The sequence below is a fragment of the Megalops cyprinoides genome, chromosome 19 (genome assembly GCF_013368585.1).
Source record: "Megalops cyprinoides isolate fMegCyp1 chromosome 19, fMegCyp1.pri, whole genome shotgun sequence".
Lineage (NCBI taxonomy): Eukaryota > Metazoa > Chordata > Actinopteri > Elopiformes > Megalopidae > Megalops > Megalops cyprinoides.
This window is the reverse complement of record NC_050601.1, coordinates 21,863,322-21,889,435: the sequence shown is the minus strand read 5'-3', so window position 1 is coordinate 21,889,435 and position 26,114 is coordinate 21,863,322. Positions and strand designations below refer to the sequence as shown.

Sequence of the window (26,114 nt, the reverse complement as noted above, 5' to 3'; positions counted from 1 at the left end):
TTTTTATTCACTGTTCTATAGTCTAAACATGTACCCAGTAAATGTTGCTTAAACATTTTATTCAAATTAAGTCACCTAAAACTGACACTCTACACCAGATGTGGCACTGACTTGCCTATATACACGAAACAATGTGGTCACTTGACGCCAGTAAGTCAACTACACCAGCAATGAAAATTCACACTGTAAACAGGGTGTGGTACCAGCAGAGATCCTACGCATACCCTTTGTTGCTAAAATCGACAAATTTGTCCTGCAGAGCCTCACACCTCCCCCTACTGTGTCATTAGCTCTTTTGTGACCCCTGACCTCTGATTTCCACCCCCACTCTTGCCAGCAGCTTGTCCACATGCTCTGGGAGGTCTCTTCCTCCAGGCAGGCAACACACTGCACAAGGCTCCTTTTCACATGCACACCACGTGCTGTCTGCACCTTTAATAATACCTTTAACAGAGTCTCCCACTATCACTAACTCAATTTTCTTGGATGATGTGACCTCCTGGGTGCCCTGAGGCTCATCAGTCTTCCTGCTCTCAGAATTGTGGCCCAGGTACTCCGTCAGTTAGGACTAAACATGCCTGGACACCACAATTTCTGGAGTTGTTGCCCCCCTAACGGTGTGCCTCCTTTACTACGATTTTGTCCTGCAACCACCCAACTCTCCAGAGTAATCTAGCTCCAATGACTCCCCCTTCCCCCTTGTGGCTTCCACACAATAGCCCTAAAAGGCATACTAACCACTTCCTGGAACTGTATTAATTTCTTATTACAGTGGAGGACCCCAAGATCAACAGTCTTGTTATCCAGGTGCTCAACCAAATTAAACAGGGAAAGAATGTTTTGTGTCATTTAGCTTAGCTAGCTAGGTGCCTGAGTATGAATCATTTCCTTCCAACGTGACAAAACACTTTTTAATCATACTTTTAAAAATTTTTAATAACTTGTGCAAGGAAACCTGTAATTATCTGACTACATTGAATGATATTGCCCTGACATTAGCTTGTTTGATATCCAGGTTAGTAACTAGCTAGCAAGCAAGTCAAAATAACAATAAGTAATATTTCTGTAATGTAATTAAGACCTAAGATTTGCTCAAGAGCCCCAAAAACTCCTGTCCAGAAAAAAGTTGACCCGTTGAAAAAAATCCTGTCTATCCCTTAAATGGCAAAAGTATAACTTTCATAGCAAATGTGGCCTACCCTCCTGTAAATTGAACAGCCCAGCTAACCTGCTCCAAAGCAAACCAATTTGTATTTGAAGGGCAAAAAAGCACAGAAGTACATGCCTTGCTAAAGCAATGAGTTAATCAGTGTCAGCTAATGATGGCAGAAGTAATCAGGCAGTCAAGTAATGAGACTCTTTACAACGCAAATCAAATCAAAATGTCTTTTAAATGGTAGGAAAACAAACTGTTATAGAGCTAGCTAGCTAACTGAAACTACATAAGAAAAACGGTTAAATAAATCAACAGTAATAGCTATCTAATTTTCTAGTTTGCTAGCTGAACAGAAACAGAAAGTAGCAAACTAGCTAGCAAAAAGCTAATGTTTGTGCATCATAAGCCATTCATATGAAACAATGAGTGAATCTGTTCAGTGTCTGCTGTAAATTGATTCTAAAATTCATCGCATTTGTTTGTATTTCATCTATTCAGAGCGTTGGACCAGCCTGTATGGGGTTCACCTTCAGTGCTAGATGCAGATCACGTCTGGAAATTTGTTGTTAATGCTAAAAAGCATCCAAATAAACATGCCAGCTTGCTTCATAGCTTTAGTACCAATCATACATTTCCTAAATGTCAGTGTAGTCACATCAATAAAATGCTAACTCACAAGCAACAAATAGGCAGGGCTCCTGGCTGGATCAGACAATTAAAGTGTTTATTCCCAGCTCAGGATGAGCCCTATTGCCTAGGTTTCAATTAAGCAGTGTCATATGCTGACAAAGAGCAGGAGCCAGGAGGAGGCCAGGAGGAAAACAAGATGGCTTGGTTCTGCTGGAATAGGGGTGGGTAGATTAGCCAGGGTGTCCTTATCAAACCACTCTCAGCACCTTGTGACTTCATTGTGGCTCAGATTCACCTGTCTTCCATTTGGCTGCTACCTGGTGCACTGTGGGACTTATAGTATGAAAAAATAGATGCGATAGGCATGTGTTTCAGAGGATTGCATTGACTAGACTCCACAGTCCTATTTGACTGCAGAAGTTGTCACAGTGAGATGAGCCTTATATACAACAGACAGTATTCGACATGAATGCTATCCAATTCTTCCTCTTTACTTTCAATTAATTTATTAAGTTTGTGTGCTGCTGTTAGAGACATCAAAACTTTGAGTGCTAGATCTGGTTTTTTAAATGTGTATTTACTGACTTACCATTTGTGCTTGTGCCTAAATTGGCCTTTTGTATGCAGAGAGCCTTTTTGTTACAGATCTAAAAGACAGCTCAGAAAGTATCAGGTTAGCATGTGGTAAATTGCGCACCACTGTTAAAAAATAAATAAGCGTGCCTTAAAGGCTTTTTGAGGAGCAAATCACCAAAGATGCAAAAAAGTGATCCTAAGTGCTTTGTACAGCCTTGTAGTGGAAACAGGAAAGTGAAAGCGAGTGAGGAAAGGGTGAAAGTGAGGAAAGAGGTTAGGTTAGAGGAGGTTAGGTGTATCAAAAATAGGGAAAGGTTTTGCTTCCTAACAATAAAGGTATTGCAGATTCACTCCACAGCTGTTTGGCAGAGAGCCTCACCAGGGAATAGACTATATATATGGCTACAGCTGCATGTGATTCCCAGGAAGTACTAGATAATATTGACATAAGTGACAGTATAGTAGTGGGAGAATGACAAAACCTTAAGTCAAACAAGTCAGCAAGCCTTCATGGTATATTCCCAAGAGTACTTAAAGAAGGAGAGATTATACATCATTTATGTTTATGCTATATCTAGAAGCTGGAGAAATTCCCAAAGAGTGGAAACAAAAGAGTATATTGCCTACACTATATGAAAAGGGATCTCTCTGATCCAGGTAGCTATTGGCCAGGAATCTATCGTAAAGGATAGGTTAGAGCTGTTCCTGGAAAAGAGCTACCACAGAGGACAGTTGAAACTCTTTTCACAGAGGGAGAATGTTCTTAACAAAACTCCTTTAAGGAGATAATATAATTTGAAAATAAAAAGACTGAAGCTATAGACAAAACAAGAAGCTATATTTCATCAGAGCAAGGAGTCATGAGAAGTGGAGGCCGTAAGTGACTGGTTTGCTGTTATTTACAAAATGACCTTGATAAAAACATAAGAAGTAGATAGATTTGCCAATAGCTTTAAGCTCAGGGGAGAAGCAGTTTAGACGTACTTAAGTTATTCAAACATATTTAAATACATTTCAGAATTCTGCAGACATTTGGCAAATTAATGTATAATGTTGCCATATGTAAAGTTCTAGATGTTGGCAATAAAATGTAAGGTAGGATTATTTCAAAAGATATACTGAATCAGAGCATGTGCAAATAGAAAAAGACTTGGATGTAGTACCTGACCTATGACTATGAGGATGTAGATATTACAGAGGCCATAGAGGTAAATAGTGTGCTGTGATATGTAGTAAAATGTATGGATTACAAAGGAGTTTATACTGGTGTCATACAATGTCTTTATCATACTACACTGTGTGAGTCAGGACCTAGTTATTGTAGGTATGTGTTGTACTGTGGCTAGCTATCGCAATGATGCATACTGCTGTGAAAATTTAGCCCAATAATGCCACTGTTATCCTTTTAGCGGTACAGTACTACATAAGCAGACTGATAAGTCTTCACATGCAGAAAGACCAACAAATATTTATATTTGCCATTATTTAGCCTTTCTTATTTTTGTTGTCTTTCTATTGAAATTCAATTCAAATTCAAATTATTAAAACTAAGTCTTATTCTAATGCACATCATTCACTACAGATATAAATCATTTTATTACTCAGATAACGCGTTTGTGTGAGTGCATCTGTGTGTCTGTTTGCTAGATTTACTTAAAATACTACTGTTCCTTCACCGAGTGGTGTATTTCAATACTGTTTTCTATTTAGTCTTTCCACAGAGAAGTAAGTGGTTAACAGGAAAATATATTCAGTAGGGGAAATAACACCACGTCCCTGCATTGGTCTCAGTTTGTTCTCCCCAACAGGCCGTTTTGGGCTCCTTTATAAAGTCCTACCTTCGGGCGATGTGGGTTCAGCCACTCCAGCGTGTCATACATGTACTTAAAACCATCCTGTTTATCATTCACCTAAAACAAACTACAGCTCCCTGGTTGGCATGGAAAGCGCCGACTGATTACGCTCTGCGGAGAGACATTGAAGCGAAAAGGGCGGAGGGGGAGGGGCAGCAGGTAAAGTGATAGAGATGGAGCGAAGAGGAGCGCGCGTGCGCAGGAGAGTCTCATCCCTCTGCATCGCTTCTTTTTTCATCTTTTTTTTTTTTTTTTGCAGCATCAGTACCGCGCTCGTATCACATTCATTCGCTGAACACGGAGCGCGCTGCGGGGCGACACTGCACCGCTTCGGAGGACACACAAACATCGTATAAGGGGGAATAGAGGAAGAAAAAAGGACAGCGAGATAGTGCATTGGGGAAAAAACCCCAAAGTCAAACATCAGCCGAAAATATAACAGACGGACACTAGGAAAAAGGAGAAACGGACAAGGCAGCAAAATCCAGGCGATAACATTTTAGCCGACACGGCGGGGAAACAATGAAGGACCGTACGCAGGAACTACGAAGTGTAAGCTTACATATTTCTCCCATCCGTGCCCTCCTCCCATAATCTCCATTTTCCTCCTCCCTTTCCTCCCGAATCTTCACCGCAATCGGGCGTCCACATCTGACATCTAACTGCTAGCTCACGGTTTATAACATGTATGCATTCGATTGTCGACGTTTACAGAGAGCGGCTAACCCAGATGTCATATCCAGTGCCATTTTACGCATTTTGCTGCGTGTTTCCATGCACGTATGTATTAGAATTACCGGGTTTGGGTGCCCATTGTTACACAGATTACATGGGCGAAATAATTGCATTCGTTGTGGATGATCAGTCAAAATGCAGTGATTTAAGGAACATGCATCCCAGCCACACGCGCCGAAACACCATTGCTTTACAAATCATGGTGGAAATAACGCTATTTATAATAACAGCTGTATGCACAGTCACATTCATTTGATTGTGAAGGATTAACGGTACAGATGTGATCCCCACTTGCCATCAATTCCCCCGTCAGCCGGTAAAATCTCACGGCAAGATACAGAATGAAATTATCGTACAAATAAATATACTGCCAGCATTATTTCAGTCCTTGCATGTCTGTTACCGACTAGTTGGTTATCGTGAGTGTGCTAAAGGAGTGGGACGGGGTCGACAGCGGAAAGGGAGGGGGTCACAAATTGAGACTGTGGATTTTAATTAAAGACAGTCTATTCCAACGAGAGCGAGGAAGAATGTAAAGGTACTATATTTTCCGGTGTGCATATATATGTACATACATATGTTAAACGGTCATAAGGGTATAAGTATGTTTTATAATAATGATTGCTACTTTTCATGCCCAAATACTAACGTGAAAGAATTTTGAGGATACGCGCACGTCTACAAATAAATGGTGACTCTTCCATTTACTCACGGCAATAATCGCCAATGTAAGGCCCGATGACTCTTTTGCGTTACCCAACCTCAATCTGTGAACGTTGATCAATAAAAGATTCGCGTAGAAACGCCTGGAACGGTTCTTCTGCAGCTTTATTTTAAGATGTGTGAATTGTCCTGCAACGTTGTATGGCGAATGTAGGATATTGCTAACTACGCTGCGATGTTTGCAAATATAATGATTACTGTTATCCTCATTATAACCGTTGGTAAGTGGATGGACCCCAGGGAATTTTTGAGCATTTGGAATAAAACGTACAGCGTCACTCTCAGTCTGACACTGTAAGGCGCTTGCCTCGGCGTTCACTGCAGATTCATCGACTAAAATACAGCTATGGCGTTTGCGTGTATAATGCAGCACACAGCGATTTCCCTTTACGCGTGTTAATTCGGTGCGGTTAGACAGATTCTATATTCGACTTTAAGTGAAGATAAGTCTGGTGTCAGTACAGCAGCCCCCACGTCATTTTCCTTTGATAATGTGTCAAATGTATGTGCAAACGAAACTGAAATTTATACGAGGTTAAAAAATCGCTGTAGGTTTGTCACTATTAACGAGATTAAAACTATAAAGACGATAATACAATTTCTAGTTGTAATTCTTGCAGTAATGGCTGTACAATTGGCTGGTAATTACATATAATCATATAATCATCAGCCTTGTGACGTATTTATCGTCCCTCTGTGTGCGAACCTTAATTGAGGATGGATGCGTATATGTTACTGCGAGGGCAACTGACTGTACGCAGTGTGTGTTTCTGTGCAAGTCGAGGAGACGGATGTTACACAGTCGTGTGCGAGTGCGGGTGTGCATTGCAGCACAAATTCTGCCGTCTGTTCCAATCTCATTGATTACAAGATGGGTGGGGGTTGTTTGGAGAGCAACGGCAGAGACCAGAACTCAAACTCGATCGCACACACGAACAGACACTTAAAATGCATACAGCCGAAGCCTCACAAGCAAAAGAATACTTTGCAAGCATATTTATGGAACACTCCAATCTCAAACGCACAACTAATATTGATTAATTGCGCATAGATGCCTGAAATGGGTCCCAATGCATACACACATCAAGTATTTCCCAGTCTGTGAACGATGAATCAATATACTTTATTTTAATAGTTCACCTGTAGAAAAAGGGCTCAGTATTGCTTATTACCATTGCTGAGATGGACGTGCTCTTGACTTAATGTGACAGCAGGAACACAGAACCAACCAACGGTCTATAAAGGGAAGAGAACTGACTGCTCTGTAGGAAAGCCACTCATGTCGTATTTAAATATTCAGTGGCTAATTCAATAATTCTGTGGTGCAGGCAGGCATATGCCATTTAGTAGAAGACATTGCTGTTATAAGAAAATGGCAAGTATAACAGAAATGTTCATATGCAAGGACAGGGTTACCAGCAAAACTTCTTTCTCTGTAGCTTGAAGGCCAGTGTGCGGCATAGGCTGTGAGTCGGTTGCAGACCTGTCAAGAGCCTCTTTTATGTGTTGCCAAGGTCTTGCTCTTCCCTTGGTCCTCTGACACATCTGCAGTGTTCTGGTAGCTAGCTAGCTACCCATTGACGCCTGCATTCCAGTTAAGCGACAGTGCCAGAACTGTGAGAGCTTTCCACATGTGTTTAAAAAAGAATGGTCTATTCTGCAATTGAACAACTTTCTTCCTTTTATCAGTCTTTTGAATCTAGGGATGGATTGCATTTATTATGTATTTTTCTGCAAGAGTGTAGCTTGGACAATCCTTCTTTTTTCCCGTGTTAATTTCCCCAACCAAAGTGATGTGTTGCTAATTTACATTGAAACAGTTATAGAGAAGAATGTCTAAGGAACATACGTCTGCCATTTATTTTTGTTTGGTTTTCCCATAATAATGCTTTATCTCTGACAAGACTCCGTTAAGAAGTAAATTATTGCCAGGGAAAGGCACCTGTCTGAAATTTTATTGGATAAAACTTTGTTTGGCAGCCAGCTCCAGAGAGAACAGAGATTAAGGCATGCAAGATGTTGTGGAGCCTGCAATACCAGGCAGAGGAGTCTCATATTTTTTCAGTCCCAGTATTACAATCAGTACCTATAGCTAAGTATTTGCTGAATATGACTATAAATGTGAATAATTTGTAGCTATAACATACAATCATACTAGCTATGGTGAGTATTTAGCCAGTCTACACTTTGTTTACTGTTTTTTGCTGTAACCATAGTTTCACCATGTACCTAGATGTTATGTGTTGAATGTCTTGAATTTAAACCATGTTTTCTTTAATAGTTCTACATAAAATTTGGTATACAATTTAATGGCTAGCCCGCAAGCTAGCTACTACTGAGCATTAGTTCTTGCTACTGTAGATAGCTGTATCTGGTGGTGTATCTGCCTGGCACTGTACCAGTTGTGTAATATTAGCCACTGGGGGTTCCTGAGTGGATCTGTTGGCAAGGCTCTTGTCTCGAGTGCAGGCTGAGCTCTACTGCCAGGGCTCTAGCACAGCCATGCCATCAGCTGGCAATGACTGGGAGCACACAATAGCGAATTTGGCTTTGTTCTTCAGGGGTAGCAGTGGGGTTATTAGAATACTCTTAAGACAACCTTGTGATTTATAAAGCACCTTAAAGTTGCTTACTGGAGAAATGACTATCCTTCACATTGTGCCCACTTCACTGTGGTGCACTCTGTGATTTGTAGTGTGAAAAAGAGGCATTGGTTGCATGCGAGTGTATTAGAAGATTAAATTTGTCTTGCTTAAGTGCTTCTTTATGATTGCAAAGATTGTTATGGGATTAGCTAGTTAATAATGTTAGTTATTAGAACAACCAGTAAGTTACAGTAGTCTCATTCAAGGAAACTGAAGAGAAGAGACAGCATAACAGTTGACTGACAAGGGAGTTTAGCAATTAGAGTTTAGAGTTTAGTAATTAGACTTTTTGTAAGGGAATTTAAACCAAGGGGCAGCAGTGTGACAGAGGGGTAAGGAAGCAAAAGGGTGCCCTGCTGGGGCACTGCTGTTATATCCTTGCGCAAGCTACTTAACCCACAGTTGCCTCAGTTACTATCCAACTGTATAAATGGAAAAAAATATATAATCTATGGAAGTCACTCTGGATAAGAGCATCTGCAAAATGTAATGTAATGTGATGCCCTGACAAGGGCATGTAATACCTCTGACCTCAGCAACATCATTTTTGGGATTAAACTCAACAACAATAAGGGTAATGACACTAACACAGGTATTGAGATAGCAAGCTACCAGTACGATATGAGGCCAGGCTTTCACTAACAAGCAGATCTGGTGTGGCAAAACAAGCTAACTGCCTAAGTACAACTTCCAGTTAGCTTGCTAGACTTTTTGATAATTTCCGTGATGCCCATTGGGTAAGCTAGGTTTGCTACTTATCAGTAGTGTGACAGATAGTTGCTGTAATTAGCTACTATCTGGAAAATGAGGTAGCTACCAAACAGTATTTGTATGTTCAGTGTTTTTAAGAATTATAATAATAAACATATTATTATTACTTATTATGAACCTTTTTTGTCCTCTACCTTTAAATAAAAGAAGCTGTGAAGCCTTCAGTAGTCTTCAATAGCCTTCTGTCTTAATGCTGCAGAATTACTGTAAGTCGCAGCATATTGGCTGTATTGACTGTGGGGACATTTTCTGGGAATGCCTTGCCTTCTTTAAGAGGGATGATCGCACCCTAATAGAAAAGGTATGGCCATTCTTGCCAAGCATATTGGCAGCGTGTACACCTTGTCAATATTTCATTACCTGATTATCTTATCCTTTTCCCAAATTAGATGAAAATTTAAAATGTCTTTTAGACATGTTTTTGGATTTGGGAGCCAGGATGAAAGATGACTGCAGTGACATCATCAGCATTGCTGAAATTTGTCATAGCAAAGAGGAATGGGATGAGTACAGTATAGTTGGTTACAAAATGCTCAGAAAGGTACAGTTCACACAAAAGAGGAGCCTCATACCTGAAGGAAAGACTCAGCATGCAGGAATTTGTAGTTTGTGATCCTCTGAACCGCTGCAAGGATACTTGGATCAAAGTACTGCAGCAAAAAGGGCAGGGTCTTATTGTTGGAGTGTGCTGTAGGACTGCAGTAATATTCATACTAATTTTCATGACATCAAAGAGGATAATGTGTTTGGCAGCACAGGCCAGCCAAACAGTTGTTTGTGCGTATTATTAGTGGTCATCATGTTTTTATAGGTGTTTTTTTCATTATTGCATTTTTTGTTGAATTGTTCAGATGTAACAAATACTGGTACAAATCTCATACTAATTATTTACTCTTTCAAAAATTAATTAGTGGTGTGGCACAAGATGGGGACTCAGGGATAATAGTATTTTAGCCAGGGCTAGCAAAAATTACAGTCTATTTGGGCATTGGCCAAAATCCCTAATTTCAGTCCATGTCTCCATTTCTTAATTGGTGCTGTGTATGCTGCAATGCCTTGGTGCAGTGTCTGTTAGATTGCAGACTTGTCCAGTGTGACTTGCACCACCTCAGTCATAGGTGCTTTGCTGATGTGCTTTCTTTATCTGTCTCCTTCATTCTTCATGATGCTCTCCCTGTCTTTTAGAATAAACTGGAATGCCCAATTGCTCAGCTGCATCCCTTTGGTTGTCATAACGAAGGATATTATAAGGCTCAGGAAGGTTGCATTTTTGATTGCACGTGATGCCTAAATGCACTGATGCATTTTGAGTCCACTTCATTTGTGACAGCCAGCCATTTGAAATTTCAATCAATTTGTTTTTCACAATTGTTGAAACATTTTTAATTGATTTGTTTGAATAGTTTGAATTGGCATTGCTGAATTACTCCATTGATGATAATCTGTACAAATGCAGCCATCACTAGCCTTCCATACAGGAAAACTGCCGTACAGCCATTTCGGATAAGATGGATTGATCTGCTGGTTACTATTCACACCAGGGACTGTGCTCCACCAATAAGCCAGCTCTGTGCTGGTGTGGCAACTTTCAGAATGCAATGAGCAAAGCAGCCTCTAACCAACTCTTGAACAGGGTGTGATGTAATGCACTGCTGTGCACTGCCAAACATACTGGTGAATATGTGGCACCAAGTTGATGGTAAGGTTGGAGATCAGTTAATTGTTATTAAACACAAGGCTCTGATTTATGACAAGACATAAGAGAATTGGGAATGAGAATGAGAAAAGTAAAAAAGGAACATTCCTCCCCATTAGTCTTTGTGTTTTTTTCTTTCTCATTTTAGTTTGTTTTTTTTTTTTCATTCAGTGAATTTGTGAGGTGAGGCTCAGGAAGATTCATTTATTTGAATCTGAGTGTGTTCACGGTCTTGTCAGCCCTGTAAATAAACAGCTATGATTATTTGTCTAGCCATTCTCCTTGTCCTGTCACTTGCGAATAGTCTCACCATGTGTCACAATACTTATTTGTGCTGTACTTCATGTGTGAGTATATTTAAATGTGCAAATATTTATACAGGATTATAGAGCATTAATATCTTATCGGGGTGGAGCCGATGGCTCATTGCAGAGGGGGCGAGGACCTGAGGTGGGCCCTTATACAGCCTTTGCTGTATGGAGCTGTATGGAGATGCAAGACAGATCCAAGGGGAAACTTACGGAGACGGAAGGGCGGAACGGAGGGAAATGTGGATTACGTGAGACCATTTTTAAATACTGCAGCTCCGTCAGCAGTGATGGCGATGAAATAGAACAAGATAGCCGGCGATCGCTTAGTTCCTACTTTGGGACTCGAGCAGAGGGTGTAATTTTTTTGTTTGTATACTTACACAAGGACACGGACGGGGAATAAAGTTTTCTGTAACTCTATTGTGTCTCTGCTCATTCAGAATAAATATCGTTGTGAGAAACTTAGCTAGGGGTCGGTCGAAACCATTGCGCCCTCAGTCTGAATTTTTTTTTTTGCCGCAATCAAGACACACAAACAAACTTTATTCAAAATATTCAACTACACAAAAAAATGCTTATTCAGTCAGGCAGATTGGGCCCAAGGTGGGTCCCTTTGTAACTGGAAGAACCGTGGGCCCGGGACAGCTGCACCCTCTGCCCCTCCTCGCTCCGCTACAGTGTCCTATTGATATTTGACTTAATCCCATATTTATCAAGGCTTTTAATTTTTTGACACCTAGCCTGTCTTCAGAAATATAACCCCTACTTTATTACGCTTCTGTGGGGAAAATGACATCCAATTCCTAGCAGTCCAATTTTACATACAGGCTGTAGGTATACATTTTACTGTGAATAGGGGGGAGGGGAGGGGAGTAGAGGTGGGAGGGAACTGGTTAAATCCACTGGTGTACTTCACGCATAATTTTATGCTGAGTGTGCATGCCATAATTGACCTCATACATCCCCCTGCCTCATTCACACCACAGCCAATCCAGTTTATCTCTGGCCGTACAGCACTTAGGTAATGGAACCTGCTAGGTTCTCAGTGGTGCTGCTGGTTTGGTTCCACAGTGCAGTGAAGGCAGCTGGATTGGTGGGGGTAATGCAGTGACTTACTCTGCAGAGTGAAAGAGATTGCTGTGTGTAGAACTCTTTGCTTACGCCAGGTCTGTCAGCACCCACTATCAACCCTTGGTCAGCTGAGGGTTTTCAATTCATGAACCGATAATTAATCTGCTTGGGACTCAAACTGAGGACTGGATGCATGCATTATGGGACTGAGGGAGATCTTGCATTCGCATTGGTGCGCAGGTTACAGGATAGAGCCATGTCATTAATAACAATGTCATGTTATCTTCTAAATGGGATGTGACATGCTAAAAGCCCCAAATGCTATGGCCGCAGGATGATGCAAGCACTCAGTTGTCTGACACACATGTGTAGTTACTCCTTTCACTAAGGCTCCTTTTAAATGCACAATTATGGCAGTATTCATCGTGTTTTTTTTTTCCTGGAACAGTCATATAACACAGGCCATTTTCTCAACGAATTTATAGAGGTCCATAGTAACCCTTCTGTTGACCTTGTTTGTTTTCATTCCACCCAAAATGAGTTTCAACCTTCCTACCATTTCTAAATGCCTGCTGCGAGCTATCTGCATGACTTTATCGGCCTTTCTGTTTTGTTTTGCTCGTTCGTTCATCACTGCACCTAGTTCTTTATCAGCCTGATGAGAAGGAATAGTAATAAGACTGTTCTGCAGATTTGACAGACTGTCCTCTGTCGCGTTGAGTCACTGGTGTGCAGAGTACACAGGAGCGGTCGCGGGAGCACAGGTTTCTGGAAGAGAAAAGCTCATTCAGCTATAAACTACCCCGAAAGGACAGAGAAGCCTCGCTGTCTTTAAAGATTATACTGGGACTTTTTGCAAGAAAGAAACTATGTTTCATACACATTAGCAGCGGCAGTTTGCAGTGCTGGCCTTGACCTTCCCTTCGATTCCCAGAGATGCGAAAAGTACAGTAACATGTACATGTGTAAGTGGTACAGCAGTTTGGTGAGATTTTGATGAATGTGCCACATCTCCCAACAAAGGCCAACTGAAATGGTGCATGTAATTCTTTTCCAGACTCTGACTAGCCTCCTTCAGACAAAGTAAAAAAACAAAAAAAGAAAGAAAAGCATAATCAAACCCAAACATAACTCAGTAGTCCATGCTTCAGATTTACAGGTTTAGATCTGGTGGTAAAGTGGTTATGCTGTGACTACTTCTCTGAAGACAGAGGAGAGTGCTGGAGAGTGACATTCCTGTCAAACCAGTTTACAGTGTCGATTTTTCAGTTAGCACTACATTGTGCACAGCACCTGAACGAAGCAGAGTCATAAGTTAACTGGGCTCCCTGTGTATTTTTACAGGACAGCAAGTTAATATTAACTATCAATAAAGAAGTTAATGGGTTCCACTCAAATTGCTGAAAAAGGATGGGACATCCCTGCCCTTGATAGTTTCCAAATTGTTTCCCTGAAATTCCTGTAAACGTTTTCTCATTCGCCTTCCTTGCATCCTTATATTACTCACCACTGTATGGCTTGAGTCATGTCTATTATTCACCTAATACGAAGCCAGAAGTTTCTCGTCAATTTCTCCCCAGTTCCAGTCTTAGTATGGTGATTATATGACTCAGCAACGCTGATGTCAGCCAATCATGCACCTGCAAGAGCTGGAGGGGTTTCTGGAGGGGGGGGGGGCGTTGTATACTGAAAGACCTTGCCATTGTTCATTTCGTTCAGCTTGTCAATCAATCTCGGTTCCTATTGGCTGTTGGGAGTGTCTGTAGGGTGATCTCTTCATAGGTTGTCCCACAGTTCACAATCACATGCAGACAGACCCTGAGTTACCTAAGGGTTTTTTCTGAAACTCGCTACATAAGTTGGGTTTTAAGAAACGTGTATTTAACTTTTAAGCCATATGTTTATCAAAGCATCCCCTACCAATCTTACGCTGGTGTTCTGTGCGTTCATACAGCACCTTTCATATTGTGTTTTTTATCCACTGCCTATATCATGAATAGAGAAAGTAGTGCTGCAGTAAATTTTACTCCTGGTCATTTATGCATGGTTATATTTTATGGGGGCTGGTGTGAGGCCTGTCAAGTGATCCTTAACCTGGGGACTGTCTGCATAGTGGTCAGAGATTGAAAATTTTGGACCCACTCATACCAACTGACTCGAGATAATCCCATACTGTGCAGTGATGTCCAGATTTCATCCTGATCTTGAAAATTGGTCAGTGGGTCGCAGAGGTTGAGAACCATGGTTAAATCATGCAGTGAAGACTTGGCATTTTACGAAGAGTGACCTAAACCTGTATTTCTCCCTGTCTCTCAGCACAGGAAGGCTCATGGGATGCTTCACTGAAGTGTTTCTGATTTAAAAGGGGTTAATAAGGTGTACCACAGAATCTATTTTAAGCATTAAGCTACTTTTTCAGCTTTAAAACCTGTGAAATAGACAGAGGGCACAATCGGAATTTAGCTAAAAGTACATTTCACACTAGCATGAGAAAGAATGTCTTCACACAGGGAATTATTAACATATGGAACAGATTACCAGCATATATAGTGGAGACTAAGATTTTATGATCATTCAGGAGCAAATTGGACACCTTTGAAGCCTTTCCTGTTGTTGTATAGTCCTTTTACTTCATTATTAATTGTATTTCTCATTGCTTTGTGGTTGTCTTTATGTTTTTTTCTTAATACAGCAATTGTATAGGCTGTATTTGTTACCATTAGTTTTAATTGTTTTTGATACATGGGCAGCACCATGAATAAAGTGTAATATTATTATCGTAGATATAGGGAACATAACTTGCTAAGATGGGCTGGATGGCTTGATGGCCATCAGTAAAACTGTCTCATATTTACAGCCATGACCAGGCGTGATTACATGGCTTCATGTCTGGATCCACTGCACGTGCCGGCTGGAGTATGGCTTCCCAGAAAACAAATAAACACTCTTGTGCTGTTGATGCAACATCAGGTGCCAATGTAGCCATAAAATGGAGGACACAAGAGACATTGAACTCACCCATAAAAGAACAGACCCCTTTGAGTGCTTCTCCTCCTTTGATTTGATAAAAGGTTTGAACATCGATGTGTCAGAACAGCCCCAGCATTCAGCATTAAGTTCAGTCTGTTATCTTCTGCCTAATGAATAAACCAGTCTGTAAGGTGTTGGTGTTCAGGTAAAAAAAGGCCAAATTATTTTTTGCAGTTTTAATCATTTGGTACAGTTTTAATGCCTCTCAGCAGATTACACATGATGCTGCATTTATGAATGTGCTCTGTGTTTGTTTGATATTCCAGGTAGACGGTGCTTCATGAGCCTGTGTCAGAAAGGCCCAAAATAGTGCTAGCTAATGCGGATGAAGCAGTTTTTCCACTATCACGCTAAGATATGCGATAGGGTTCAGAAATGTGGGAATGTCACAAGGCGGACATCGGGACACCAGGGTTCACCTCAGTCCACAGGAACATTCTGTTAAAGCTTTCAGTAGAGGAGCAAATGCAGGCTGCCTCAAGGACTTCATTACACGCACTGGAGAGAAGGCAAATTATTTATTAAAAGGACACAATTGTTGACAGTCTGTGTATAGATCTATTAGCTTTTGTTTAGATATGATTTCAAAAAACATGAAATCTATTTGATTTCTATGTTTCTTCATTGTGAAAGGGGACTGGATTATTTATACTGGTCACCCTGCAGTAACATGGGTCCAGCGGGATACCTGCAGTGTGTAAGGCCTGGATCTACAGTGAAACGGCTGGGAGTCACCACTCTCACCAGTCATGCAGGGGGTGTCTGAAAATGGAGGGGAATCTCCATGAGTGCACAACTGGTGTCATACACATGACACATTATGTGGCTGAGGCACAAATTACCATTCATGCATTTCAGGATTTTGTCTTAACCTCTTAGTTTCTGGGTGGTTGAAGTGCTGTCAGGGGCCCAAACACTGCAGGGCTAGAGGGCTGGATTTTTGTTTAGAATTATTTTTCTGTTTGCAGTTTTTAAGCATGTACTTTAATAGATTGATCAAAAATTACTTTGATTTTTCATTTCATAGAAGCCAGTGGATCGCATCTCATCCTCTTCTGGATACAGGTTCTGTGATTTATTTTCTCAATATTATATTTTCTCAGTATTTCTCAACTCAATATGGCAGCAACATTTTGATTTTAAAGTTGAAGGAAACAGATATCCAATCCAGTTAATCAATTGTGAGTAAGTTCTCTTTTTCATTATTTAAGCTAATATCATATCCAATCCAGTTAATCAATTGTAAGTTCTGTTTTTCATTATTTAAGATAATATTGATCGCTAGCTAGCTATGCACTGGATTAGCTATTCAGCTAGCTAGTAGGCTAGTAGGTAAAGGTTAAAGCTAACTAGCTAATGAGTAGATACAGTGTCAAAACAAGTGAAATGTCACATGTTCAAAACTGGAGTTGGATTACTCCAAGAGTTTTACACTACACATATTATACATTAAATTAAGCTACTCCTTTCTTACTCACAATGGGGTGAGTTTGGGGGGCTTAGGGTGGCTAGTGCCTTTTCTTACTCATATTTTCGTGTAATGTACACTTTTTGAATTAACATTTACAATTCTGAAGAAACTGTGATGAAATGCCCATAGACTTAACATGGGGGTGCCAAAATGTTATCCACAACAATGCTAAGTGAACATTCTAAAAATAACTGTTCAGAACCTTAGGCAGATGAACATTCTTTAAAAAAACCGTTAAGAATGTTCTTCGGATTCCATCCATGGCTTCTGTATTTCAGTAATGAGAGAAATTTTATTTAAAAAGTATATTAAAATATTTTGAAAACTACTTTTAATGTACTGTTGTGATCATTTCATGCACCTGTTTGTGTAAATGTGAAAAGTTCAGTAAAATAGACTTTTTAATTAGTCTTTGTCCTTCATCATAAAACATATTGGTAATGAGAATTATACTGGTGCACATCCTTATAAAACTTTCATAAAACGCTTTAAATGTTTTTTTTTTTCATGTGAAATGTTATCATAATTAAAAATATAGACTGTATTTTATGTATTGCAGTAAAAAAATCACTCAAGTTTAGCTATTTAGATTTTGACATCACTTGAACATAGTTTGTGAGAATCACCCAACCAGTATATGCCACATTCACACTTTTACTTATATACTTTTAAAAATTAAAAACACAGTGTTCAGAAAGTAATCCAAAGAATTTACATTACGTTACTTACTTGGAGTGATCTAACAGAATACGTTACAAACTACGTGTTAGGGCAAGTATTCTGTAATCTGTAGTGGCATAGGCCTACATATTAAAAGTAACGCTCCCAACCCTGCTGGTGAATATCTGCTCAATACCGTAAACAAAGCCTGTCCGTTTAAAATAAAATATGTATATTCAGATATATATCATATGTAGGTATTTATTTACTTAATGGTTTGTTTCTTATGTTTGCTGGGGTGAAATACATTTGGTTGATGAACTTGACATGTTGTCATATTATATTTCTTTCCCAATCAAAGTCTGGGAAATAACCAGATCATTTTGACAACTGTTTAATACTTGAAGCTAGTGAGTTTGTGCACAGTGGTTTCAATAGAAACCTCTTAGTTATAGCATTGGGAGACTCATTAATACCATTGAACATCTCCTAGATGAATTTGAATGACCTTCTTATGACTTTGGTTTTAATTGCCATTTTACTTTTTTATTAACTCAAATCAGTTCATTTAGGTATTTTTAATGATATTTGAGTATTTTAGTATGTTTTATTAATTTTTGTGTCATGTAAATGACTATGACATGTATCATGTGAAATGTTGATAATAATTATTCTTGCTCTGCTTTAGCATTGTTATTCTTAGTCTTTTAGCAAATAAATCAGTGCTCAGTAGAAGTCATCTGAGTGTTCCAGCATTTGATAATATTGTTTTTTCATAGATGAACTATTTTTTGTTTAGTGAATATAGTAAACCATAAGAGTCAACATTCAGAATCAGAAATGAACTGTTCATATGTTTCCTAGGAGACTAGTTTATCCTTTTGAATTAGGATCTACATTTTGACCCTGTGGGACTTGACTTTGCTATGTTAAGAGAAGAGAAAGCAGAAAGCCTTAGGGATGTTATGTTCTCTGGAATTTTTATGCTTGAGTTGTTTCAAGTTTCCATACATATTGTTACCAATCTATTGAAATAATCGGATTTAAAAGGTTACCAATCCACATTAATTGATTAATTCGTTTTTTATTCAATTTTTTTTCTTTACACTTTTCTCCCTGCTTTCACCCTGACTTTGGAATCAGCGAATATACATTAAGGTTGGCCCCACTGCAGCATCCTCTATTCCTGTGTGGGAGTCCAGGGGCACATGAACATGGCGAACACAATACTCCAATATATTTGCCCGAAGCCAACGGCTGTTATTCGCACTGCAGCTCCCAGAGTGCACCACAGCGGAGCAAACGGCAATAGGCGACCGCGCCATTCTCTGACGGACCTGCACCACTTCAGTCTTCTCCTATTGACACCTAGTGTAGTCATCTGTTTCCTGCACAGCCCAGTGTTTTATCTGATACAGTCATAAATGGAAATGGCTTTCTGAAGTGCCCATATTCACCTCGGCTCCAGCAATCAGAAATATTCTTGGCAGAAGCTGTTCCCGCGCTGAGCTGTAGCCATTTTGCAAAGAATCAGAATTACCAGGCTTCACACAAAAATCTAATATGACTTGTTTTTTGTGTTTCTGTGTTTTTTTTTTCCATAATGATTACATGGGACTAAAATAAATATAAGACATAAAAGATATACTCAGCAACTTGCTTGAGAATTGTTAATGCCATCTGGCTTCTGCAAAGGCATAACAAATGCGTCTAGCACTTTTAGCTGTCATATTAAAAACATTCAAGGGATTTAAAACATTAAGTTTTAAATCCCTTGAAAGGTACTGCATAAATGTACCTCTTCCCATTCTTATATTTATTCTTCCAATTAAATGGTTATAAATGAATTTTTTTCTTATTTTGTGGTCAGATGTCAAGATTTTAACTAAATTAAGTGAGGCCTAACAATTTTGGCAGAACTAGCATAGAATGATGTTTGGAGGACATGAGATTACACAGAGGGCAAAAGTCCTCATCCTGTTCTCTCCTGAGCCCCAGTGCAGCACAGCCTCCCATCAGGGCAGGCTGGTGGAAACAGGTGTGTAGGTGTGAAAAATAGATTAGCATCTGCTTAGGAAAGCCATGCTTGGTTGCCAGGGATGTCCATCCATGATATCCGAAAGGCAAAATTTTAACAAATATATGTAAAATATACATAATCACAAAGGGAGTCTCAGATGATTACAACCGTCCACAAAAAAGATAGAAAGTAAGAATGGACTGTTGCTACTGGGAAAAGAGGCATATCGATTCTAACGTAGCGTTCAAAGGAAGAGCTTTCAAAGGGACACAGCTTCACACATACTGCAAGGAGCCTTAGATTATTGGGGAAGCAGTATAAGCTGTGTTTAACACATCAGATGACACTGTGCCAGTCCTGTGCCACACATTCAGCCAGGACTGAAAGTGTGTCAATGGAGAAGATGAACAGATCGGTGATTCAGCATGCAACGACGCCAAGGTCACAGAGAGAGAGAGACAGAGAGAGAGAGAGAGAGAGAGAGAGAGAATGGACTGTTGAGAACCACCATTCAGTTGTGTTCAATACCGCCGCCTGTCCCCGTCAGAACTCAAAAACGCACCATAGACCAGCAATTCAACGTGACATTGTGAGTCAGAAGACACCCAACAGCACACAATCCGTGAACTTTTCACAGTTGCCCTGTAGACTAGACTTGGAAAAGACCATGAAGACTGGGTTTCATTTTAAGATAGAACATGAGAGAGTGTGGGAGACAGATAAACACAGCTGACAGCATGTGCTATCATGGTAGATAAAGGAAATACAAAAATGGAGAATGTTCTCTGTATTCTTTGGCATAACTCTTTCCTCATTTGAAAATATATAGTTGGCATAAAATATAATGAAGAAAAACTAGGCTTACTAAACAACATACGTGCAAGTCTTCATCAAGCCTCAAGTCCAGTATTAACAGTTGCAGCAGTAAGTCTCAAGTTATACTGGTCACATCATGTTGTAAAACAAGTTAGATACAGTAGGACCATAGCTGATGGTCAATTAATCTTCATATGCTTTTCTCTGAATACACACTTTGTGATCAAAGAGCATCTCTGTAAAATGGTGTTTAATGCAAAAGATGTGGGATTGAGAGACCATTGTGGGCATAGCCTGAGCACAGCATGGGTGGCTTGTCTGCAAGAGTGAATTTAGCATTTGATTTGGAATTGCATTCTAAAATGACTAAACCATAAGCTGTCTAAATGGATTCTTTAGTTTAGAACTACTTTATTTTCATTACAAACTACTGTAGGTAAATCCAGTTAGTTAGGGTGCATATTGATTTTAGAATGTATTCTATCATAAGGGACAGGTTATTATTATTCCTGAAACATATTGTGCCAAGAGGAATAGTTAACATAGTTTCTCAGGAGGTAGATCATGCTTAGCAAATCTCCTGCACTACTTTGAAGAAGCTACTGAATGGGAATACTGAATTGATTCCAAGCTGTCTGACGATATTACGATTGTAGATTTTTAAAAAGCGTTAGACAAAATACTGCATCAGCACCTCTTTATCAAACTGAAGTCAGTGGGGTCTAATGGAGTTATGTCCAAGTTGATTAAAAATGGCTTTAGCTTGGAAGAGAAATGATGCAAGGAGTAATGATAAGAGGTGAAGAGATTCTGCCTTTGCAAGGAGTTGTGAGTCCCTCAGGGATCAGTGTTGGGAGGGATGTTAGAAGCAGAATATTTAACTTTGCAGATGACACTAAACTCAGAGGTGTGGCAAGCAGTTTGGAAGTTACTGAAGTAATTCATGAAGAGTTAAATATAAATTAAACAGAATTGGGCAGATACTTATCAGATTTAACATCATCAAATATAAAGTTCTGTAACCTTACAACAGAGGCGATAACAATGTAAGATAGCAGTATTTTATTGGAGTTACTAAACTGTAGTGCGTGCAGATTGAAGAAGGGTGTAACAGCTGAGCCAAATCCATCTGCATCTAGGTATTGTGCTGAAGCGGTAAAAAAGGCAAATAATGTATTGACTGCAGGTCCAAGCAGGTTATATTAATGTTAGGCATTGTCTATTTCACATAGCATTTACTGTGTCCAGCTCTGGGCACCACATAATAAGAAACACATAGAAGCTTCTTGCAGAGTACAGAGGAGGGCAACAAGACTGATTCCAGGTATAAAAAATACAAGCGATGAAGAGGCACTGAAAACACCAAGGGCCGCATTTAGGCAGCGTAAGCATCACTTGAGTCTCATTTTTTTGTAGAATATCTTCATTACCAGCATGTAAATGAAGGAGATGAAATGTCTGCTGTGTTTCTAACATCATAGGGTGCTGAGTTGATAATAAGATCTTAAAGGTGATTTTTAATGTCTTAAAAACCAAAGCAGCACCGGCCGTATTGTGCATCATGAGCGCAGCACAAAGAAATGCTCTGTGATTTATTGTTTTGCCGTTTGTGTGTGTGTGTGTGTGTGTGGGGGGGGGGATACTTCTCCAACGATCTAGAGAATTTAAAATATTGATGTGCTCACCGTGTCGCAGTAGTTGTAAATATGTGTCTTGATATTGATGACTGACTCACTCCTGCACCAAGTCCTGCAGACTGCTGAAATGAGGCAGGCAAATGAAAAAAGGTTGAACGCCTGTTTCTTGGATGAGGAGAGGGATGCTACAGCTGAATTCAGAAGGACACTATAATCCTTTCATTCAGAATCTGGATACTGGTTCCATGACCCCCCTCCTCATTTTACAGGCTACGGTAATGTTGGCCATTATAAGGGTGCAATACACAAAACTGATGCGCTGTTCTTAAATACATATTTCATAGCGGCGTAATATTAACTTGCCTAATCTGAGCATGCGGGGGAAAAAAAAAAAACTCATCTTTGGGCAGGTATTCCCAGGCAGTATGATTAACAATTAGAAACCGCCCTGCAGTCTGTTAGCCACGTTTTCAATCGCGCCGCACAAAAAGGTACGTTTTGACATTGATTCATGAAATGGCGGCAGTATCCCCGCCTGCCTTAAACCACAGAGGAGCAGGTGGCATTTTCCCCCCATCGTCTTTCCCTTTAATGAATCACCTTAATGATATGGAAATGGTAAAAAATGGGCAGCTCCCGAGGTAATAGTTGTGGTCACAGTAATGATAAAAAGCCCACGGTAATGAGTCAGAAAAGGCCTACATGGGATGGTGTCACAGCCCCTATCATCGTGGAGAAATTTATGGTGACTGTTGTGACCACCCCCACCTCAATATATTATAGGAGATTCTTGGGTTTGGAGCCTATGAGGGTACTGTCAGCCTGTAGTTTAATTTATTTTTTTTTATGTTTGTGCTTCAGCTATTTATGGTACGTAAAGGCCTTTCGGCCTTTCAGCTTTGTTGAAGCATATGTTTCCTACATATTCCTAATAAGACGATATTAAAATATTGATATTGATTTTAAAAAGCTAGACAAAAATATAAAAACCTCCTCCAATGTCTGTCAGTGACTTAACCACATAAAAGTAATATTTTTCCTAACATTATAACAGTAAGCTTACCTGGTTCAGACTACCCAAACAAGGCTGCAGATACCTGTGACTTTCTACAATAGGCATCTGTCGTATCCATGTGGAATCAAACTGCTGCCTGTGTTTCTGCTTCTGACACCCCCCCCCCCCCCTCTTAATTCTAGCTATTTCATACTAAAAGAGAGTGGTAGTTTTGTTTCCAAATGATGTACTGGTACCTTCCATCAATTGAATCATGAAAAAAACACATCTGTTCTTTGCCTTTAGCCAAGCTTTGAAACGTACATGTAAAACTCCCAAACAGGTACGTCTCCACAGCGTATATCACTCTACGTTTTCCCAGAACGGTGACTGGCGCTTAGCACGCTGTTGTTTCCCCAGCGCTCGGCACACTGGGCTCAGTTGCAGTTGAGCTCCTCCTGCACAGATGGAGTCAGGCTAAGGTTGCATGCTTGTGGCATTCGCGCTCACCTCCAGCACCTGACGGTTTTTCCATCTTACGTAACGCTGCTCAGCGGAGCCTCCGGCGCATGCGCGCAGGCCCTGACGCGGTTCAGACTGCCATGCAGTGAATTTTTGATCCCATTCGCTGATGTGGAAATTAGAGGAACGTGTGTAGGGGGGCTTTTGTTTTTTTTGTAACAGATGCCATTTAACCTGCATGCTTGTTACACTCTGCCAGTCACTCACTCAGTCTCTCTCTCTCTCCCTGTTCACCCCTCCCCCTCCCTCTGTCTCGGCACTCTCTGTCAGTCTTTTTATCTTCACCCCATATCTCCCTCTTTTCCTCCCTCCCTCTCTTTCTCTGTCTCTCTCTTCCTTCCTTCCCCATGGGGCTTTTGCAGTCGAAGTGCAGTCAGCTAAATTAATCAAATTAATATGCACACAAACACACACGCACACGTAGCTACACACATGCACATGTAGCTACATGACAAAGCACATGTACATAAGCATGTGTAACCGTTACCGTGCTTTGCTGTTCGGGACTCAGACATTTTAGAAGGACCTGGTGCTGCTGGTGTAGTGAGAGTGCAGTGCTGTGCACCTGGATATCAGTGATGGACTTTCTAGGCTTCTATCAGGGAGCCTGCTTTAAAATGGGCTGCATGAGATAAGTCTGTTTGGAATGGATAACACTGCCTGCAGATGTTGTGTAAGCAATGAGCAAGTTCATCCCACACTGCTCCAGTTACAGTGTTGGTGCTATTTAAATCTATGAGCTCTGTACCTGTTGCCAGTCTGTGCTACATTATGCCAAAGTGAGCCCAGGTTTAGGGTTGGGAACAGCCTTATGTTTAAGAATTTGCTCGATATCCACTCCATATTCATCCTAATAGAAGGTCGCGGAGAATCTGATTCATGTTACCACTCAGAACAACAGTGACAATGGATGTGTGTCAAAATATGTAATATTGACAATAATCATCATAATAATTGTAAGAATTACCAATATCACAGTAACCTTTGTTGTTTGATGACCATTCATAATAACTAACTTGCTAGAGATCTATGCAGCATGATGCCACTCAAGAGCTAAGAAAAACAATAATCTGGTTTTATTAAATAAAATCATGACGTATAATATACTCAGAAGTATACCCCAGGTACTATTGGTGGTGAAAAGACCTCCTTGTAAAACAAAATTAAGCCAATTCTGACCACTTTCTGCCATGTACTACCCTTTAGTACAGTATGTGTATGCATTTTCAAATCCCCTTCAAATTCAAAACCACAGTAATATTGTTTTGCAGCACTGTCCTTATTTGGGAAATTCAGTGTATTTCCTGTCCTGTCACGGGTTTTGGCTACTGTAGGATCTTCTGATTGGAAATGGTCTTGTTTTGTTCAAGCTGCCATTTCAATTTTCATGAGGGAGGCAGCCTTATAGCCTCCAAGGTGAGCTGTATCTGCATATGTGCAGAAGACTTGCATAACAGCATGCCTGTTCATATAGTCATACGTAAGTCGTAAACTGGGGAAGTAATAAAGAGCAAAAAACGGAATGTGAATGGGTGAAATCTACCCCTCGGTCTAACAGCACTTCAGGCATATAGCATACCTTACTAGGGACCAGTCGAGGGTTCTCCCCAGGTCACTCTGCGTTTATTGAAATCCAATGACCAACTTGCCTTCCAGCTTTCTTTAACCTTGCTCGTTCCTCACTTGCTGTTTTTCTTTCTCTGCCAAAGCCGATAGCGGTGGGTTTTTTTTTTTTTTTCTTTCCACAGGCCTCTAACAATGCCATTAATGCATTCTGTGCTCTGTTTTCCTCTGCTTGCAATGTCCTTTCCCAGCTGGGGCTGTGACTGCAGAGCTCACTGGCAGCAGATAATCTCTAGATGTGTGTTTTGAAAAAACCCTCGGCACTTTTTGGCCACAGCTTCCAGCTAAGGCTGGAACTGTACTGTAAGCCCTTTTTGTGTCGTTGGCGTATTGTCTAATGCTGCCGATAAAAAAATATCGATCGTGTTTATAAACGTAAATAGTCAAGGTCAAGCGTGTAGGTGATTGCGTGGGCTTTTGTGCCAATTTATGTGTAATTTTAAGTTATGTGGAATGTGTTTGGTTACACACCAAACACATTCCGCATAACTTAAAATTACACATAAATTCTCAATTTTTTATAAAGATATATTTAAAATCTAACCTTGTGGGGTGTCATTTTGGGGGAGCAGTACAGTGTAGTGGTTGAGGAGCCAGGCTTGTAACCTAAAGGTTACTGGTTTAGAGCTTATAAATATTGTTGTTGTCCTCGACTTACAGTTCTGTACTTCTTCATGGGTTTTCACGTTGCTATAGCATGCAAGGTAACATTATATGGCAATTATTTTTTCCCTTAGGTATATGTTACAGGGGTGTAGATTTTCAGTTGGCAGTGATCCAATACCCACATCCATGTACAGCATATAAGCTGCCAGAGACATCTTCTCTGTTGATTTTTTCACTCATATTCAAGTTAAAAAAAATTAATAATCAAATCACCCAAGTATTTACTGTAGAGTACAAAAAGCTGTGGAAGATCCTGACTGATTCACCTGACCGTAAGTGTCAACAAAGCCGAAAAAGTGGGGAATATAAAGGACTGAGAGCCCCAGTACTCTCACTTGAGTTACGCCACAGCAACTACTTAACAACACACACACTGCTTTTAAAAGCAATACTGTACTGTGCATTTAAATCCTCAGCCACCGACCCCACTGACCTGACCTGCTGAGCGGTAAACACATTCTGTCTGAAGCAAAGCAACAAAACCGTGTACGTTGCCAGCTGCAGGCTC

At 40.2% G+C, this 26,114-nt stretch overlaps 1 protein-coding gene across 1 annotated transcript in view; it reads left to right on the top strand.

Annotated features, from left to right (window-relative positions):
* Positions 1-4,454: 4,454 nt before the first annotated feature.
* The window catches only part of stx1b (syntaxin 1B), a 44,607-nt gene continuing 22,947 nt past the window's right edge, over positions 4,455-26,114 (top strand). The window contains exon 1 of the mRNA XM_036552239.1: positions 4,455-4,767. Within this exon, the coding sequence (XP_036408132.1) occupies positions 4,738-4,767 (30 nt within the window). The 5' untranslated portion in view covers positions 4,455-4,737. The remainder of the gene's footprint in view (positions 4,768-26,114) is intronic.